This window comes from Camelus dromedarius, chromosome 10, assembly GCF_036321535.1.
Source record: "Camelus dromedarius isolate mCamDro1 chromosome 10, mCamDro1.pat, whole genome shotgun sequence".
Taxonomy (NCBI): domain Eukaryota; kingdom Metazoa; phylum Chordata; class Mammalia; order Artiodactyla; family Camelidae; genus Camelus; species Camelus dromedarius.
The window spans coordinates 5020815-5041682 of NC_087445.1; the positions used below are offsets into that span (position 1 = coordinate 5020815).

The 20868-nt window shown below is 37.5% G+C and overlaps 1 protein-coding gene across 3 annotated transcripts in view; it reads left to right on the forward strand.

Moving 5' to 3' along the window:
* AGTPBP1 (ATP/GTP binding carboxypeptidase 1) overlaps positions 1–19210 on the forward strand; it is a 133348-nt gene extending 114138 nt beyond the window's left edge. For all 3 annotated transcript variants that reach the window (XM_031447163.2, XM_010974875.3, XM_031447164.2), the window contains exons 24-26: positions 1757–1933; positions 5089–5249; positions 18470–19210. In XM_031447163.2, coding sequence (XP_031303023.1) covers positions 1757–1933; positions 5089–5249; positions 18470–18647 — 516 coding nt within the window. In that variant the 3' untranslated portion in view covers positions 18648–19210. The remainder of the gene's footprint in view (positions 1–1756; positions 1934–5088; positions 5250–18469) is intronic.
* The last annotated feature ends 1658 nt before the right edge of the window (positions 19211–20868 follow it).

The window sequence follows — 20868 nt, forward strand, 5'->3', positions numbered from 1 at the left end:
AACGAGCAGCCAGTTATTTTCCCAAGAAAATTTCAGTAACATATCACTGCCCTTAGCAGAACGTCAAAGCACATTTTCTTTTTGGTGTCCTCTTTCTTCTCTGCCTTTCCCAAATAAATAAAATGATTTGAGTTATATGACAACTGGAAACACTCCAGAGCTATAAAGTGGTAAGTAAAAGTCATCTTCCCTCCATTAAGCACCAATTAATCACTTTTATCATGTGTATTGTGAAGCCTGCCTTAGAAGCACGTTCATCCATAGATGGATGGACACATTGTGTATGAAGTTTTTGTTGCTTTTATTTTATTTTTTTTTAACGCTCAACAACTTTTTTTTCACATAATGTTTGTTGGCCATCTTTTTGGGTCCTCATATATGGATCTGCCTCCATCTTTTTGACAATTAAACAAGATTTCCATTGTGTACTTTGGTTTTTATTTTATGGATGTACCAAAATTGATTTATTCAGTGTCCCTGGTTGGTGGTCACTTGATTAGTATTGCCAAATCTTTCATAAAGATTGTGCAAATGAATACTCCTCGGTGAATGATGGTGCTTTTTCTCTAAACATCTTAAATATCGTCTTAGCCAGGTGAAAAAAAATTTCTGCTGGTTTCAGTTTGCGTATTTATGGTTATAAATATATAGGGTCAAGTGTCTTTTCATTTGGTCAATTATGATCTCTCTTTTTAAAAATAGCCCTTGCTCATATTTTTTGCTTATTTTTATACAGGTCATCTATTTATAATTGTTTTTAAAATGAGAAGTCTTCATGTGTATTACAAGTATATTGAAGTTTCTTTTTTGTTTATGTGATTTGAAACTTTTATCATATTTGTTGATTTTTAAAAAAAAAGTCTCCTGAGTTTTGCAGCTTAAAAAGGCTTCTCACCCCAAGATTTTAAAAGTATAGTTCCATATTTAATGTTTTATTTTCATTTAAAATTTTTACTTACTAATTTTAAATTGAAATTCTCAATCTAATTTTAATTTGATTTAATTTAATGAAGAGTGACTTCAGCTGGTTTTTCTCAGTGGCTGGCCAGTTGTGTCAGCATTTCATGAATGATCAATCTTCTTCACTACTAATAATACTAATTTTAACAAGTACCTTTGGTTCTAATTCTGAACTTTCTTTCTAAAGATATATATATTCCTACACCAGTATCACCATTTAATTTACTCAGATGTATAATTTAGGTTAATGTCTGTTGGTCTATTTCTCATCATAGCCTTTTCTTTCAGAATTCTTTAGGGTGTACACCTAAATTTCATTTTCAGGTGAACTTGGGAATAATTTTAAGTTGCAAAAATGTAGTGAGCATTTAGATTCTGATTGTCTTAGCTTTGTTGATTGACTTAGGGGTGACTGACATTTACATTGTTAAATCTCTTAGTCAAGCCATCTTTCATGACTAAAGTTTCTTCATTTTTAAAAATATGTTTTTCTTCGTATTTTTAAACATGGCTTTCTTATGTGGTTTTATTCCACTTACTGGCTGCTACTATGAACATTATCCTTTCTTTCATTTTACTTTCTGATGACTATTTGTCTAGGAAAGCAGAAAATTCTAAATTAGTAAGAGAATTATTTTGATATTTTGAATAGAGGGGATGTAGCAAGATCCACTTGACTCTGCTCCAATGACTATACTTCCATTAAAATTTTCAAAATTTAAAAATTAAAAAAAACTTTAGATGCCCCAAAAAGGAATCTCTTGAAATATCTTGCTTTCTCATTCTGTCTTTGCAGACTTTGCCTAAGATTCTGAGCCATATTGCCCCAGCATTTTGCATGAGCAGCTGCAGCTTCGTCGTGGAAAAATCTAAAGAATCTACAGCCCGCGTTGTCGTTTGGAGAGAGATAGGGGTACAGAGAAGCTACACCATGGAGAGTACTCTGTGTGGCTGTGACCAGGGAAAATACAAGGTAAAACGTCTCAGGACTTCTGGCCATAAAAAATACTGCCCGACTTTCCTTTCACGTATACCCCAGTTTCCAAGTATATATCAAATGAGATGTTTGTTATACTGAGTTGTATATAGTTTGCAATAATGGAATTGAATCATATGCAATCTTAAGAACAGTTTGGTTTTTTTTTTTTACTTCTCTGAACTAAATAGCTTGCTTTGGGTCCTTGTGAAGTCTTAGTTGAGTCTTTTTACATTCATTGTTTTTAAGAAAGCACACTATAGTACACTTGAAATAACGATTAGTAATTTATAATGAGCTGTGCAAGTAGAACATTATTAATAACATGTTTGTCATTTTAATTGAATGGATGTAAGGATATTGTTATGCATTTAGAAGTAAGCACATTACACTTATTTATTTTATTTTATTTTATTTTTTAAACTTTTTTTATTGAACATTACACTTATTTATGAAGGTTTTTATATTTAGATTTTGTGTGTGTGTGACTTTTAAATGCATATCCCTTCACTAATCTTTTTTTCTTTACTAAGACCCCTCATCTGTGGTGCCACGGGTTTTTATTAGGAACAACCAGAGTTCAAACTTAATTTTTGAAATTAAAGACTAACTAAATGTCAGGTGACTTTGAATTTTTTAATTTTAAGGATTGAGAACTTAATTGACAGTGAATTGGGCCAGCTGCAGATTTGAATATTTATTTTTCTTGCCATGCCACAGAGAGGTTTTCGGGTGTCATGCTAATTATTCCACTCATTCTGTTTTATTTTGTTCTGGTTTTTGATACGGGGCAAGAGGAAACTGAATCTCAATGATTCTCATATACCTCGTGTAAAGATAGTCACAGCTTTATGTTTGGAAAGAGTTAAAAATCTCCCAATTGGTTAGTATTAAAAATGTAGCATATTATAATTGATGCCAAAATGTTTAAGTGGAGAGCCTAAATGATGGCTTTTCCAGTCTGTAACAAACTTGAAGAAAATTGTATGGATTTTTCAACCGACATTCAAACTTTTGGGGCCTGGATGGGTTGAACTTAATGAAATTCTAGTACTTTCTATAGAGTGACTCTTCCCTAAATTTTAGGTTGACCCCAGTATACTGTTCTTCCAAAATGTGCTGTCTTTTGAATTTTCTCCAAATATTTTGAAACAGTGCCTCCTCATCTACCAAAGGCAGGATAGTGGTGAGAGTAGCATGAGTCCTCCAGCCCAAGCCTCGTCTCCCCACCACTGCTTTGGTGGACTGTGCGTGTGTGGGATGGGAAGAAGCTGGAGGATCACTTTCGTAAAGGACCATAGGTAGTTCCTAGGAAAACAGACTTGGGCAGTCAGTCTGGAGAAGGCAACTGAAAACATCGGTGTCTGTGGAGCTGCCTGTCGGGGTGGGGAGAGAAGTCAGGGAGGCTGAGACCCGCATGCCCCTTGAAGTCATTGGTGGTGCACTGACAGCAGTGCTTTCTTGTTATATTTGGATTCCACTGATAGACTTTCACTGGAGTTTTTTAAAGGGTCCTGTTTGTGTTTTGATAAATTTATTTGGTCATTGGAAAAACCCATTTAAAAAAAAATAGCTAAGATACATTTTGAAACATAAAATGTTAGACCGGTTTTCTAAAAAGTAAATCTATAAACTTTTAAAAATAAAATGGATACTTAATAGTCATTTCACTTTTATATGATTTACATTGCTATATGATATATATTTTATATGATTTTCATTGATAAAGTAACATGGATATAAAACTTATGGAGAGAAGTCTCTTACTAATAGTAATTAGCTAAATTTTTTATATATAAAAATCAATACTTTGATCATAACATATACTTTTTACAAGTCTTTTTTTATTAATAAACTTTTTAAAAGCAGCAAAGTTGAGTAGAAAGTACAGAATTCCCATATGCCCCCATCCATCCCACACACATAATGTATACTTTTGAAACTTGTTAATGTTAACTAATAAGTTAATGTGAGTCTAATAATATTTTAAGAAACAAGTCTCTTCATTCTCAAGAATGTTCTTATATTGCTGAATTTTAGGCTGTCAGTGTTCTTTACTTTTATCTTTGATGAACTAATTCAGAAACAGACATAGCCTTCCTAAACCTTTGAAGAAGGCAAATGCGTTTTCTAACAAAGTCAGTTGAGTCACATTCCCAGGAATATTTGGAGACAGCCAAACTGTTTAAACGTTCAGTTGATCATTATTATGAGGGCATGTGCTACATGTAGAGTAACTCACAGTTTTTGTAGTTTATTTCTTCAGTTACCGTGTGCTTTTGGTCTGGTCACCGAAAGCTGTCTTCCAGCACCTGTGCTCTGAATGATGCCTGCTCCCAGCTATTCCTGCAGCTTTTGTTGGTTTAAGAATTTCATGCATTTTAGAGATTCATTTTTATCTGAAAATTAAATGATAGGCAAATGTCTTGGTTTACAATCCATCTTTATCCCTTTTTTGTGGTTTTGTTTAACTTTTGGTAGATCTTACGTTGCTTATTGGGAAACCGTTTGTTAAAAAGGGGTATAGGGGTTGTGGTAAAATTTTGTTTTTGCTTTAGCAGACAGTGTGAAATGAGCATTCTGAACTGACATGGAACATGAGAACTTATTTTACTGCTGTCTCGTTGGCTTAGATTTGTTTGAGTCTTTCTTTGACATAGTTACTTTTTGTTTGTTTTTTACTTACTCATTTCTTTTTATTATGCAGGAAAAGTATTTATAAAGTAATGTTCGAGTATGCAAATTGGAGGCTTGATTGTAACATTATAATATTTCACCATCGGCATCCAAAGTAGTGGATTATGAGAAGTACTAGCAAGATCTTGTGAAAATATAATTTCACACATGAATGCCAAGAATAACTTAACCACAAAATGTTTATCTATTTTTTTCCTCCCTAATGTGTTGGTGAAAATAGTTTGCATGCAGTAAATGAGAACTGACATTTTATAAATGGTTTTTTAAGAAAGTTTCCTTTGTGACCCAAAATAATCTTATGTTAAGACAATGTGTTTGTGGAGTCCTAGGTTCATACAAATTACCAACCTTTTATTTTATTAATATAGTTATAAATTCCTTTTATGTAGTTTTAATGAGATACAGCCAGAGGAGAGCAAACGTCCCAGTTACATGTTATATTGCTTTATTCCTAGGGTTTACAAATCGGTACTCGAGAATTGGAAGAGATGGGAGCAAAATTTTGTGTTGGTCTATTGCGTTTGAAAAGACTGACATCCCCATTGGAATATAATCTGCCTTCCAGCCTGCTCGACTTTGAAAATGATTTGATGGAATCGAGCTGCAAAATAACTAGGTAAGACACACTTGTTTTATTCTTCTGTTACACGGCAGTATACTGTTAGACTTTATTAAATTAGCTAAATGGAGGAAAGGCACAGAAATTTTGACAGGCAAGAGCATTTTAGAATTAATATAATCAAATTTGCACATCTAGTATTTGTTCCAAAATGTGATAATATTCTTGATTCTTTTAACGATGGTATTTGGATGAAATTTTAATGAAATATCCTTATATTTGGAATACTGTTTTAGCAATCTTAATGGTTTACTTTTAACCCAAAGTTAAGCAACGTGGAGAACAGTTTCTCATATCAGATAATATGTAAATTAAGAGGATGCAGAGATAGGATTCATACTTCAAAAGAAATCTTGTTGATAACCTCGACACAGCAGATGGCTTTCCAATAACCTTCTGGTTACATCTACTAGAAACAGCTAATTTAGTGTCCCCTTGAAAATTTAACTACATCTGCCAAGTGTTCTTCTAAATAGGTAAAGTTTTGCTCCTAAAATTCAGTGTATCTAAAATTTGATCTGTTAGAGGCTCAGAGATAATTCAGTATCATAATTCTTAATTATCATACCAGAGTTTAGCTTTTTATAGTTTGATACATATGGGTAAGAAAAGTTCTGTTTTATAGAACGCTCATGATTTTTGTCGTTAGACAGTGACATCAGGTTTGTTATTTCGTTGCCAAGCTCTGGTATATGTATATATATATATATATGTATCATATATGTATATACATGTATATTTAGCAGTTTAAGTATAGTAAAACATCAGTTGGAACTCTGCTGTTTATAGCGATAATTGGGACAGTGATCACTTGAATTCTCTACACTTCAAAGCACTTGGTAAATAATGGAAACAGGTATGATTGTCGGTTGTTTTCACCGATGTTTAGAAGCCTCCTTTAAAGTTATTTCATGCATTCTTCTCCCCCCTCCCCCGCTTTATTGAGGTAAAATTCACAAATAAAATTGTAAGATATTTAAAGTATACAACATATCAGAGTAATGCTGGCCTTGTAAAATGAATTTGGAATTGTTCCCTCTTCTTCTAATTTGGGAAGAGTTTGAAAATAATTGATATTACTTCTTCTTTAAATGTTTGGTCGAGTTCCCCACTGAAGCTGTCTGGCCCTGAGGTTGTCTTTGTTGGGAGTTTTTTGATTATTGACTCAGTCTCCTTACTGGTAATTGTTCTGTTCAGATTTTCTGTTTATTTCTTCGTGATTCAGTCTTGGTAGGCTGTATGTTTCTAGGAATTTTTTCCATTTCTTTTAGGTTTTCCAATGTGTTGGTGTATATTTGTGCATAGTAGTCTCTTAATGATCCTTTGTTTTTTTTGTGAGATCTGTTGTAACGTCTCCTCTTTCATTATAATTTTATTTTTTTGAGTCCTCTCCTTTTCTTGGAGAATCTAGTTAACAGTTTGTCTACTATATCTTTTCAGAAAATTAGCTCTCAATTTCATTATCTTTTCTCTTGTCTTTTAGTCACTGTTCCATCTGTCTGCACTAATTTTTGTTGTTTTCTACCTTCCGCTAACTCTGGGCTTAGTTTGTTCTCGTTTTTCTAGTTCCCCAAGGTGTAAAAGTAGGTTGTAAATTGGAGATCTTTCTTTTTGCTTAACATGGGCATTTATGGCTACAAACTTCCCTCTTACAACTGCTTTTGCTGCATCTCATCAGCTTTGGTATGTTGTGTTTCCATTTTCACTTCTCTCAAGGTATTTTTTTAAATTTCTCTTTGACTCATTGGTTGTTCAGGAACAGGTTGTGTGATTTCCACGTATTTGTGAATTTTCCAGTTTCTTTTCCTGAACAGTTTCTAGTATTATTTCATTGTGGTTGGGCTTGATATGATTTCATTCTTCTTAACTTTATTAAGACTTGTTTATGGCCTAAGATACGATTTATCCTGGAATGTTCTATGTGTACTTGAGAAGAATATGTATTCTTTTGCTGTTGGATGTCTGGTCTGTGTGTTTAATTCCAGTTGTTTTTTAGACTGATTTTCTGTCTTGGATCATCTATCCAAATTGAAAGTGGGTATTTGAAGTCCCTTGCTGTTATTGTATAGCTGTCTGTTCCCTCCTTCAGATCTGTTAATATTGACCTTGTGTATTTAGGTTCTTCTATGTTGGGTGCATAAATATTCACAATTGTTATAGCCTCCTGATGAATTGATCCTTTTATTATTATATAATGACCTTATCTCCTCTTATTACCATCTTTGGCTTAAAGTCTGGTTTTTTTGTTTTTTTTTTTCCCCTCCTTGTTTAAGTATAGCTACCCCTACTTTCTTTTGGTTTTCATTTGCATCAAATATATTTTTTCATTACTTCAATTTCAGTCTGAGAAATGAGTTGTCTCTTGTAGGCAACATATGTTGGGTCTTGTATTTTTATGCATTCAGCCACACTGTTTTTTGATTGGAGAATTTAGTCCATTTACATTAAAAGTAATTATTGATAAGTGTGGACCTACTATTGCCAATTTAGTTGTTTCCTGGTTATTTTGTAATTCCTTCGTGTATGTCTTCCTCTCTTGCTCTCTTCCTTTGTGACTTGATGGTTTTCTGTAGTGGTGTGCTTTGATTTCTTTATCTTTGGTGTATCTATTGTAGGTTTTGGCATTGCATTGAGGCCTACATAAAACATCTTAAATTTAAAATTTCTATTTTAAGCTGTTAATTACTTAACTTTAAATGCATACCAAAGCTTCCCCCTCCTTCACATTTTAAGTTTAATGTCACAGTTTGCATCTTTTTGCTTTGTATATCCATTAACAAATTGTTGTAGCTATAGCTATTTTTAATACTTGAGTCTTTTAACCTGCATGCTAGGTTTGTTAAGTGATTTACGCATCACCACTGCAACATTAGAACATTCTGAATTTAACAGTATGTTTACCTACACTGGTGAGTTTCATACTTTCATATATTTTCCTGTTACTAGTTAGGAGCCTTTTGTTTCAGCTTAAAGAACTCCCTGATGGACTCCTTCATCGTTTGTTTATCTGGAAAACTTATATCTCACCTTCAGTTCTGAAGGACAGCTTTGCCGGGTAGACTATTCTTGGTTGGCAGTTTTTTTTCTTTCAGCACTTTGCATACATCATCTTACTCCCTTGTAGCCTGCAAGGTGGCTGCTGAAAATGTTACAGTCTTATCTGGGTTCCTGTGTATGTAACGAGTTTTCTTTTTTTTTTTTCTCTCTCTTGCTACCTTAAAGATTCTCCTTGTCTTTAGCTTTTGATAATTTAATTACAGTGTGTTTTGATGTTGGTGTTTTGGGATTTATCTTTTTTAGTACTCCCTAGGCTTCCTAGATCTGATTGTCAGATGTCTATTTCTTTTCCCTGGTTAGGGAAGTTTTCAGCCATTAATTCCTGAGTAAACTTTCTGCCCCCTTTTCTCGATTTTCCTTCTGGGAACTACAATGTATATCTTAAGCTATTTTCACTCTTTTTCATTATTTCTTTTTGCTGCTTTGTTTGGGTGAATTCTACGGCCCTTATCAAGTTTGCTGATCCTTTCTTCCACTTGATCTAGTTGGCTGTTGGACCCTTGAATTGAGTTTTTTCAGTTCAGTTATTATATTCTTCAGCTCTGTGAATTCTGTTTGGGAATTTTTTATATTTTCCATCTCTTTGTTGGAATTTCACTTTGTTCATGCATTATTCAACTCTGGCGTGCATCTTTATGACCATTATTTTGAACTCTTTTGAAGTATCAGGTAAATCACTTTCATTCCCCTGCCTCTTCTCAAAAAAACCTGTTCATCCATACCTACCCCCCCCCCCCCCGCCCATTTGCTTATGTCAGATAATCCTATTCTTGGCATCTCCTTTTCTCTCCCTTACACTTAATCCAGTCTGCCACCCAGGACTTTTGATTCCACCCCCAAAATATTTCTGAGATCTTTCTATTTCTCTGCACCACCTCTGTCATTACAGTGGTCCAGGCTGCCATCATCTCTTGCCTCCTCTACTCCAGAAGCCTTCTGACTGGTTAGAAGACTTTAAGTTTGACTTTCTCACTGTATCTTCTGTGTCTTTTGCTTTCATGAGTAAGTTTCTTTTCTTTTGTCTCTGTCCTTTTTTTCTGGATGTTTTTTCTAATCAACCTTTAATTCACCCGTGTTCTCTTCAGTGGGGTGTAAGTGTGAAATTTATCTTTTCAGTTCTCAATTGTAGTTAATTAAGTGGGGATGAGGGGGAAAAACTCTAAAAAAAATTCTTGGGAGGGTGATTTTTAAAAATTGAGAAATATTGCCCAAGGGCATACGTCCAGTAGCCAGCATTGTGGGAGCCCAGTAGGACTTACTTTGAGCCCACTTTCCCTTACTCTCCTCTCCTACACCCCATTTCTGCCTTTTGGCCTTAAGCGAATCATCTCTCTGATAAGTCTTTGGAAAGTCAACTTTCCATCTCTTTGAACCAGGGGATGGCCCAAGCAAGGGAATCTAAAGGTCTAATTGCTCTTTATAAAACCTTTTAACCAATTCTGTTTTCAGTTCCCCGATAACATTATCTTCAGTTCCTGAACTTTTCTAGGGAATACAAACTAGCATTTTCTTCTTGGCTTCCCCACCTGTGGATACTTAGCAAAGTAGAACAAGTCAGAACTCAAGCCCATTAATTTCACCCATCTTCCAACACTTTGTTGATATCTCTTCTTTGCTATTATTTCCTCTCTGGTTTTCTTTTTTTAATGGGTTTATCCTTTAACAAAAGTTTTTTTTTTTTTTTCTGTTACCTTAGTGGCTTTTGAGATCTACTGTGTTTACCGTAAGTTATAGAACTTCCTTTCCAGTGATGCCTGTGGTTGAAAATTAATTATGTTTTATATTCTTAGGGCATTCGTTGGAAATTACCACACATAAATCATTTTAATTTTGCCCAATTGTATTTGTTGCATAATAAAAATTCCATTTCATACAACACTATGTCTGCATTTTGTCTTTCCTAGGGGGTGTGTTTCTTTTGGGTCAAAGCTGGGAATGTGGCTAGAACTCATTTAAAAACTTAGAGCTTGTTGGGCTGCGCCCTATAGGCTGCAAGCCTTGTGATTTGCCAGAGTCAGGAAGGAAGAAAGGGCCTAGAGACAACGACACGGACTCCAGTGATTTATTCGATAGGGAATCATGTCCGATGCGAGGTCCTGGAGAGTAGATGGCGGGCAGGACATGGCAGCAGTCTTCGCTAGAGTGGGAGTGGGTGTTTCGGTTAGGGGAGGAGTTGCCATCAGGTCGGCTCAATGATTACCAGGGATAACCAGCAGAGGGGCGTCCCTCGTTGCCCCTTTGATAAACTAGCAGGTGGCACCATTCTGATCTAAAAGTTAGAACAGTCACCAGCTGGGGCTGGGTCTGGGGGGGCCGTGGTGGGAAGCCAGTTGCTGATTAAGCTGAGTGATTAAGAGGGAAGGTCAGTCATGTGAGTAGGATGTGGGTGAGGCAGGGTCTTGTCCAAGCAGAGCATGTAGGGAGAGCAAGAGAGCAGCCCTGGTGAGCGGCCTGACCACACAGCCACGTAGTGTATTCGAACTTAGCAAAAGTCTATTCTACCTGTTACCTGAACTATTTAATAGTCTTCTCAGGGACCCTCATCTGAGAACTGATGAAACATTTAACAGTACTTCTCATTAGGATATTGTGATGGTGATTAAATTTCAGGATATTAGGCATGCGGTTTTAAGTGTGTTTAAAACATGATGGGAGAGTCAAGTTGAAAAATACTAAACTCTATACAGTGTTTTATTGTAATAAAAATATACCTGTGTTTAAATGAAGCCTACTATCTTAGAATCAAACAGCATGGGACCTGTGTTTATAAGTTGAGATGAAATTCACACAGCGTAAAATTAACCATTTTAAAGTGAACAGTTTAATGGCATTTAGTGTGTCACAGAGTCGTGCAGCCATCAGTCACCTCTGTCTAGTGCCAGCACTTTTTTTTTTTATCACCCCCAAGGGAGACCGTCATACCCATTAAGCAGCATTTCCAGCCCTTGGAACCACTGATTTGCTCTCTGCCTCTGTGGATTCACCTCTTCCAGATGTTTCAATAAGTGGGTCATATAGTGTGTGACCTTTTATGTCTGGCTTCCTTCACTTAGCTTCAGTTTTGAGATCCATCCCTGTTGTAACACGTATCAGTATTTAATTCCCTTTTGTGCACACAGCATGGACATTAGAAAAGTTGATGATAGATTTTTCCTAATGCGTCTAATAAAATAACTAAGCTGAAGAAAGCCTTTAAAACTTAGCATTAGTTCTACTTTGTGTTAATTCTTCTTTAAAAATTCAATTTGATGTGTTTTGATAAGTGTAGAGTGCATTTCTACTAAGATATAGGGAATGAATACAGGTCGGTGGACCAGTTAGCGTCATAATGTTCCTTGGTTGAAGGCTCTGCCCCTGACCCTAGAGTTATAAGAGAAGGTACCTGGGAGTTATTGGTAAAGTAGTACAGAAAGATTGATTGCTACAGACTTTTAACATTAGAACGAAATATTAACCTCCATACATTCTTTGTGTGAAGCTAGTGTTTATTTATAAATATATAAGAATGTTTTCTTCTGAGAAAATTAAATTGATACTGTTAAAGAAAAAATTATTCATGATACTTGTTAAAGAACCCAGAAGGCAGACTTTCCTCAGGAGGACGGCTGCAGTGGGGCTTTGCGATAGGGGAGAGGTGGGCTCAACACTGAATACAGTAAGGGAAAGTGAGGATGTACAGCCGAGGAGTAGAATAGGGGATTGGTGGTTGGAAAATGGCTAAGAGGAAACAGCTAGGGTAAGGGAGATTCTGGCTAAGTTGACTTGACAAAATTTTTGCTGAAAGCACACCAGGGTGATCAGATGCTCAGAGTGGGGGATTCGCTGACTAAGCAGGATTCTTGCTAAGCCTGGGGTAAGCAGGCAGAGCCACTGAACCACGTACAGAGCCCCAGGTCAGCTCCTAGTCGGAAAGAGGACTCAGAGGACCCTGACTCACGTTTGGTCAAGGAGAGGGTCTCTGTCAATATGGAGCATTTGTGGTCAGTTGTCAACAGCAATATCTAATACCTAGCTATGTGGTCAAGTTTACTGGAACAAATGTGCGTTATTTTTAATGTACAGTTTACCATTTAATCAAGCTAATGTTAGAAAAGGCTCTTCCTTTTTACTGGCTGTGATGCACATGTTTGAGTCTGGTTTGCATTTCTGAGAATCGTGTATTACTACCACTTAGAAAATTCTTACAGCTCTAATTGCTATTGAAATATTTTCTGGGCAGATAAATCATGCCATGAAATTGAATATCAAACTTCTAGTCCACTGGAAATCATAGTTGCTCATAACTAAAAATGAAGATGTGTACTTTTGTACTAAGTCCGTGAAATGCTGTTGTACCCACAAATACAGAGGAGATGGAAATTGTCTAGAAAAATAAGTTTGGGACTTCTGTGCACACTGTAGGACCCCAGGCCAGATTTGATTGTACTGAAAGCTTTGAGGCATATCTTAAGAAAAGGAAATTATCTGTATCATTGAGATCCAAATGGGTGTCAGGTCAGCAATGTTAGTCTCTAAAACCTGGCTGTATAAGAAATTTGATGACCAAATATATAGAGAGAAATGTATGTGTCAAATATATAGATAAATATTATGGTAGCCTCTTGGAAGAATGAAGTGTTTTTTTTCACTTAAGCGTCTATTTGAGACTTCAAAATAAGCATATAGTATATTAGAATAAAGAACACATTTTCTTCCAAGAGGACTCATTCTGTCCTCTGGCAGGCCGTGGAGTATAGCGGATCGCCCCAATTTAGTGAGGAGCCGAGCAGACTTGAGCGGGGTATGCAAATGTATGAGATGTGTTGAATTCTTGGTTCAGCCCTCCCCCCTTTCTAAGCTGCAGCCCTCCAGGGGTCACAGTTGAAGGCCCAGGGCTTCCCCTCAACTCAGCACCACAAGACTGCCCCAAATTCCGTCACCAACTGTCTGGTTTTGCTGCTTTCTGCTCTGCTTCTCAGCCCCTTGCGCTGCGTTCCGTGAGGGTCTGTCAGATGCCTCTCCAGCGCGCATCTCTCTGGTTCCCTTCTTTCAGGAAACCTGGCAGCCTTGACCTCCAGTTTTTGCCTCCAACCCTTTGAAATTGCTGAAAGCTCTGATGACTTCCCTGCCTCTTAGCCGCTGCCCTTGCCTGGCCTTGGCTTTCTCTGGACTTTGCCCCATGCACCTTTTCTCTTGGTTGATTTTGCTTCGTATCCTTTCACTGTAATAAGTCATCGCTTTGAACTGTGTGCCGAACCCTGTAAATCCTAGCAAATCAGTGAACCCGGGGTGGTCTTGGGACCCCCAGTGTGCACGCCCATTCTGACTTTCTGTTAAATTGGATTATTTTCTCAGAGGTTCTCGTGTTCTACTGAAAATGATCAGAGGCAAATGGTATTGTAACCCCTCTACATATGTGTGTAAATCAAGGCTCAGGGATGAATGTATCCAGGTCTAACTAAAGATTCCCCTGTACTTTCATTATATCTTGCATCTTCCAAGTGATTAAGTAAAAATACGGAAAAGGAATGGTTTCAGTTTTTGAAGCTGTTCTGCACTATTTGGGAATTTAACCATTTGACCCCCTCTCGTTACATGTAAGAAATGTTTTTAGATCATTACCAAAGTAAGTTAGGATTTAGTGACTATTTCCCAGAGGCAGGTTAGGTATACTGTTTTTTTCCCAACAGACTATCAGTAAATTAGCAAGTTTTTTTCTTTTTTTCCCCCCAAATAGATAAATAATCTTTCTGATATTCTGTACACTAACCCTGTGTGTGTGTATGTTGTGTGTGCTTATGTGTGCAAGTACTTCTGTGTATGCTGTGGTCACTTAAGACTGAAAAAAATTGTTACTTGTATTTTCCATGCATAATATTGCTTACTTTGTGATATTTTGTTAATGCTGTATATCTCTTGTGAGATAGGAATCAAGTTATATAAATCAAATACTCTCCGATATTTGTGTAGACAGAGATCTTCTTTCACCATAGACCTAACATTTCAACCCAAGAAAGACACAATCAGCAAGTCACAAATTTCTGATAATTTGGGCATTGGAACATTTTCCTGTTTGTGCATAAGGTTCAGAAATTCTCTCCCAGGGTATGTTTAGCCTCAGAAGAATGCAGGGTTGAGGGAGGCTCCCGAGTTACAAAGGTAAGGCGATGTTTTCAGCCCTCTTGACTTGGGGCAGCCCATCACCTGGGTTCTTCAGGAATTGAGAAGGATTGAGTTACTTTTTTTTTGTTAACAAGGTAGGTTTTATTAACGTCATAGTAGCATGTTATGTTTGTACAGCTGAAGAGTTTAAAATGCCTTCACATTTCCTCTCTGATTTGAGCCAGACAACTTTGTGAGCTGGTGGGGCTGCTTCACCCTTGAGAAAACCCGGTGCTTGCAGAGAAGTAAGTGATTTGCACAGGGTCGCGGCGCTGGTCCGTGGAGGAGTAGGGCGCCGAGCCAGGATTTCTGACTGCAGCTTTGACTCTTCCATGCTTGTGTAGGTCACAGAGCTGGGGACCTGCAGCTGGGTGTGGCACTGGATGGGGTACATTTGAGGGAGCCGGTGAATGTTTTTGGTTTAATTTTGTGCAATGCTTAACAGTTTAACATAAGGATGGCCAGAAAACTTTCTGAATCGGAATGAAGCAGAATTACAAACCTTCCCTGCATCATAATGACATCATGCAACAGAGAATTTCAGTGATTTGTCCTATGAGAATGCCTCTTGGGTGAAACTTTTGATATTTTTCTTGAAGCAGCATGAGGAGGATTTGTTTTTGAACTAAAATGCTCTTCTCTTTTAGAACGAAGTGTTTCTTGTTGAATTGTTTTTAGCTTAGTTACCTTTACCTGTAAAAATAAAATCCCGAAGAGAAGGCTCTTCAGGCAGGTGTATGTGGAACAGCTGTTAGAATGAAACGGAAACAGGGCAGAGAAGTGAACGTGCGAAGAAGATGAGGACGACACGGAAGTGGTGGTGGGAAAACAAAGTGATAGTGGTGGGAAATAAGTAAGTGCTGACTAGACATCTTTTATGATTGAAATAATGTTTGAATTCCTATCTGCCGATGTAAAGGGATTGTCTCATAACCCTAGGGCAAATTACCGTAAAGCCTTTCTCTTAAGTGAAGGTGATTGTGAGATAATGTATGTGAAGGCACTTCCTAAGCTGTCAAGTGCTCAAGACATCTTTTGGAATTATTAATAAAAGTAAAGCTAAATTGTTACGATTGATCTTATGCCTTAAGTTTTCTTCATTGAGGTCAGTGGGATTGGGTCATGTAAAAATCGACGATCTTGTCAACCTCGTGGCTTCTCATAAAGAGCTGAGCTAACATTTGTTCAGGGCTGCAGGAGAGCTGACAGGAGGTGCTGAGATGGGTAAGTCACAGTTCCTGACTTAAGGCGCTTATGAGTTAGTGCTGGGAAGACAGGCTGACAAGTAGATGGTTTCAGCTACAGTACAAAGGGCATAGAGAGAAAGGGCACTCGTCCCAAGGTGGGCTTTTATTTGTGTAGAAGAACATCTACAGAGCCAGTGAGAGCTGCGTTCAGTGGAGTGCTGGGGGCGGTACCCTTCCTTCTCTTTCCTCATCCGAGCATTCCCCAGCTCCTTGAACCCACATGTGCTGATCTCTCGTCTCCCCCCCCGACCCCCCTCCCCACCATGAGTTCACACCCACGGCCCCGTTACCATTGCAGGATGTATGGAATAGTTCAGCTACAGTGTAGGCCCTCAGGAAGCTGGGCTAGGAACATGATTTTGTTGGGATCTGCAGAAACAGGAGTCAAATACCGGAGCCACTGTGAGGTGCAGGAGTGGAATCAGTGGATGAGACTAGTCCACTCCTGCGTATAGGATGGGTGATGCAGAACGTGAACAGAGGTCATGTCACAGCATATGAGAGAGCCAAGACCAAGAACTGACAGTCCCAAATTAGTTTCTGTATTTAGAGCCCTGAGCATTCTTTATTATGGAATTTCTTCTGAGTTTCCAGGAGCTTGCCTTCCACATTGTGCTTCTCAGTCTTGAAAGTGCTTACCAGCATCTGATACCAGCGCTGCTCCAAGTCTGCTTGCTGTCTGGGAGCTTTTCTGGCTTGATCCTGGGCTGCTTTGTTGCCCCTAAATCAGCTTCTCTCTGTCCCTTTCCTTACTGACCTACAGCTTATGAGACTAGGCTTTTTCTTTAAACTCTGTCCCTTAGTTCAAATTGATTAATTTTTTAGTATTCAGCTTCCTGGGTAGAACTGGGTCTTTGCTCTGCCCCTCAGTGTAGCGGCTGGCCTTCCCGAAACCAATTTCATTTTATGCCAGTCTGTTTTCCTTGGTGGTGGTGGTGGCAGGGGACGGGGTTGGGATTCTGCTGTGCATAGATCTCCTGAACAGTGCTTGCCTCCCCACTCACCCACCTGCATGGAGTTTGTGCTCCTGCTGCCTGTTGGGAGACCCTGTGATGCGTCCACTGTGCCCCATCACTGAGGAGCCGGCCTCTGTAGTCCTGATTGATTTCTCCCGCCCTGGTACCAGGGCGGTACATGGCTTTGGAGCAGATCTGTCTCATCTTTGCATCTCCACAGTCATTTCTCCTTGTGAGAGTCTTCAGGAAGAAGATAAGCAATTGTGGCAAGAGGTTTTTCTTGCTTTCTCTCTTCACTTCTCTCCCTCTCCTTTGCTTCAGCTAGCCTTCTATCTCTTTTAAGAAATCACCTGGGATGGTCTGAGAATTTGAAACACCAAAGTCAAAGTGGAATCAATTAAAATTTTTCAAAAGAAAGAGAATAATTGTCATTTGAAAGGCAAATATTTCTTTTCTTTTAATCTAACTTTTTTCTAAAAATCTAACAGATTGATGATGTTTTAGCTGCATAACTGTAAAACTGTTCTTGTGAGTGTTAGATGTGTTACAAAGCCTTACACAGTCCTCCGAGTCACTCAGCTTGACTCATCAGGACTGCTCTGCCGTGGTGCGAGGTCTGGATGTTTAAGAGGAAGATCAAGGCGGTTTTGCAATGTATTTTTGTCTTTTCTCTAATGAGCAAGACTAAAACACTTCTAGGATAAAAGACAGTTTCACTGGTGAGTTTTGCCTTCTCAGAAAATTAGAACCATACAATCCATTAACTTATCTTTCCTGCCCAAACTTCCAGATATCTGAACTAAATTCAACATTCAGTTGCAGGAATTCTTTCATTTTAGGTGCCTGATAACACCTGCTTCTCTGCTCATTTAAAAAGATTATTGTTCCGTTTTTATTGTCTGACTTTATAGCTTTTAATTCCATCAGCAGTGGGAAATCCCTTTTGGAAGTGGGGGAATATAAACAAACATACATCTATATGAAATTAAGACAATTTTGGTCACAAAATAGGGCATTGAAATGTTTCTGTAGTGCTTCTTTGATAGAGGGTGTGTGTGTGTGTGTGTGTTTGTGTGTGTGTGTGTGTGTGTGTGTGTGTGTTAAATCTCCTAAATGGGGAGAAATCATAATACTGTGATTTTTTTTTTTTTTTTTGGAAGAGGAAAGAATATGTTACCCCAGTGGCAAGGCTGTCTTAATCCCGCACAGCCTACCTAATGAAATATTTAGAAGCACTTGGTGCTTTTAAGCAAGTATCTTATTCTGTGTCCCTAGAGAAAGTAACTTATCTGGGTGTGGAGTGTTCATTTGTTTTTCATTTTTATTCTTGACCAATGGAAACTGTGAGGATGGGTATGTGAGCTATTTTTATGGCAAATAATTACTTTATAGACTTAGAATAAGTGGTTTTAGGGCATTACTGGGGGAACCAATTAGATACCACAGTTTCTTATAAAGCCTATTGAAATTATCTGTTGCCTGATTTATAGTGATTAAAGTGAACTTTTAAGCCTACAAATTGGTGAAATCTTTCAAAGAAGTGATCTAATGAGAGCCCGTTGTTTCTGGTAGCGACCTAAGGATATATATTGACACTCTCGTCAGATAATTGAAAATAAACATTTCACCCTTTATTATCAATGAAAAAGATTTTGACTATTTTAAATCTCTTCATTTGTTTGTTTGGATAACATTTTAAAAATTAACCCAAGTTACTTACATTGAAATCAAAGGTAATTCCAGTGTGGTCAAACAGACTTATATTAGCACCTTAAACCCTAATGAGGCTCGTGTGTTGTGTGTGCTTTGGCTACAGCCCCACCACTTATGTTTTGGACGAAGATGAGCCTCGGTTCCTTGAAGAGGTTGATTACAGCGCAGAAAGTAATGATGAGTTAGACATGGAACTGGCTGAAAACCCAGGAGACTACGAACCTTCTGCACAAGAAGAAGTACTTTCTGACACCGAATTATCAAGAACATACCTACCTTGAGCCCTTTGCCATCTCTTGTTAACTGCAAAGAAGAAATGAAATATCTTGGTTTTTATCACACAGGAAGCTTGAGAGAAATGAATTTATAGAGCGCTGACTCAGAAAGACAGAAAGCAACTCGGGCCTGTCTGGTTTCAAGACAATAAATATGTTATTATTTCATGATAAAATTGGCACTTGTTTTATTTTAGATATTCAATGCACTTTATACAGCATTGAATTATCAAATATTGGATTTACTTTTTTTTTTAAACCCTGCATATCATTGCATGAATTTTTATCTTTTTAAGGGTATATCCTGCATCAAATGGATAATTTTGAAGTGTGTGAGAATATAAAATCTAAATTCTAGAGTTGTTGAGAATCCTGGGTTGTTGAAAACTAACATATGTGTACCTGGATTTCTGTAGCTGTGTCTGTGTAGGGTGGGTAGATATTGAAGATAAGACTGTTCTTCAGAATCATGTTCACTGTTGAGTTGTGAGTGATAATCCAGAGTTTGCCTTGAAACCATTACATTCTACATTTACCAAATTAAGCAAATAAAAACTATATGAAATGTTGCATTTCGTCATCCTTTTTAACCAGCTCAGATTATTTGGTTTATAGAAGAGTCTTCGGGGGGAATATTAGAAAAAAAATAAAAAATCCAACATCTGACCACACAGATCAAAATTCGTTTTAAAAAATACTTGATTGACTAGTGCAGGTATAGTTTGTTTATGCCTCTCCTTGTCATAAAAGGTATATTTGAACAGCTCTTTTCTCTAAAATCGACTCATGGGTGCAGTTGAAGTCTATCACTGTGGTCAGTTTGTTAAAAAGCTTTAAACATGCAGTGAAGACATGACCCAGTGTGAAGTGAGGGTTTGTGTATTAAGCTCACGTAGCGCTTGCCGAGCTGTGCTGTCAGCGGTTCCCGAAGCGAGCTCACGCTGGGCGGGCCGACGCTGGGGACCGAGTCCTGGCTGACGGCAGTGGCCCTCAGGCTTCTCTTGTCGTGACATCTTCCCGAGTTCGAGCTGTCCTGCTGCAGGAGTGACTTTTGTCCTGGTGTGAAATAAAACAAGCCCAGCGACTTTTGGATAAACGCTTTCAGAACTGAGCTTCTGTTGTAACAAAACAAATCCAAAAACGTGACCTCATGAATAGATTTTTAGCAGGACTCGGGTGCTTCGCTTTGGCACATTATCTCCACTTATTTCTGAAGAGAATGTTTTAAAATCTTGGGAAAAAAACTGTAATGATGGAAAAGAAATTGTAGAAGAGTGCTTCAGATTTTTGCATTTTTCCAAATCAGTGACTTTCATTGTTTTATTTGAGGCAGTTCATCCACAATGTAGCTTCTTCTTGGTGTCAGAGGAGCCACGTTTAGAAACATAGCATGGAGCACTGATGATGAGGTCTTTTCTCAAAATAGCCTAATTCTTATTCATCTCAGAAAATAAAGACTAAATAGATCGGGAGGTTGAGCCAGCCCTCTTAGTGTGTGGTGACCTGGCTTAGGAGAGAGCAGTGTTAGCAAGGTAAAGTATTATTTATTTAATAATTTCTCTAATGAGTCATAAACTTATTTATTATTCACATATTTTATATTTAAAGTAATTAGACATACAATTTTTTTCAGAGGGCGGATTATGGAGCCACTGTGTCTGTATGTGAACTTTTCTTGGATCTTGCAAAACTAGAAATTAAAAACCAAGGTAGTCACGTAAGAAAGGCAACTGTAGTTACTGGAATGTGCAGAAAAACTCAGAACATGTTTCTTACGTTAGCAGCGTAAAAACCCCTTACCACGTGTGCTGTGATATTTTATATGGATGAAGCACATCTTTAAGAACATGTTATAAACCTGAATATGCCTTTTATTCAATATTTATTCATAGGATTGAAGAGAAAGCCCTTATAGTTAGGGAAAGACTTTTTTTCTTTAACAATAAATAGCTTTGGAAAAATAAGAAATAATTTAAAATCCTAACTTTCCTAATTAGGGGTAAAACTAAGTTTCAATGGCTATCAGTAGCTAAAAATGCCCTAAATTTTACATCCGTGGTTCTTGTCTTTTTAAAGAATTTCAAAGAATGATTGAGATGCCTTCAATGCCATAATCCCCAAAATTAATGTGTAGCAGATAAGCTGAGTCTAATGACGGAATTTAGATTAATTTAATTTACCTTGCGTTTGGAACTGTAACTTTCTCAACTGTAGTTTTGATCTAATC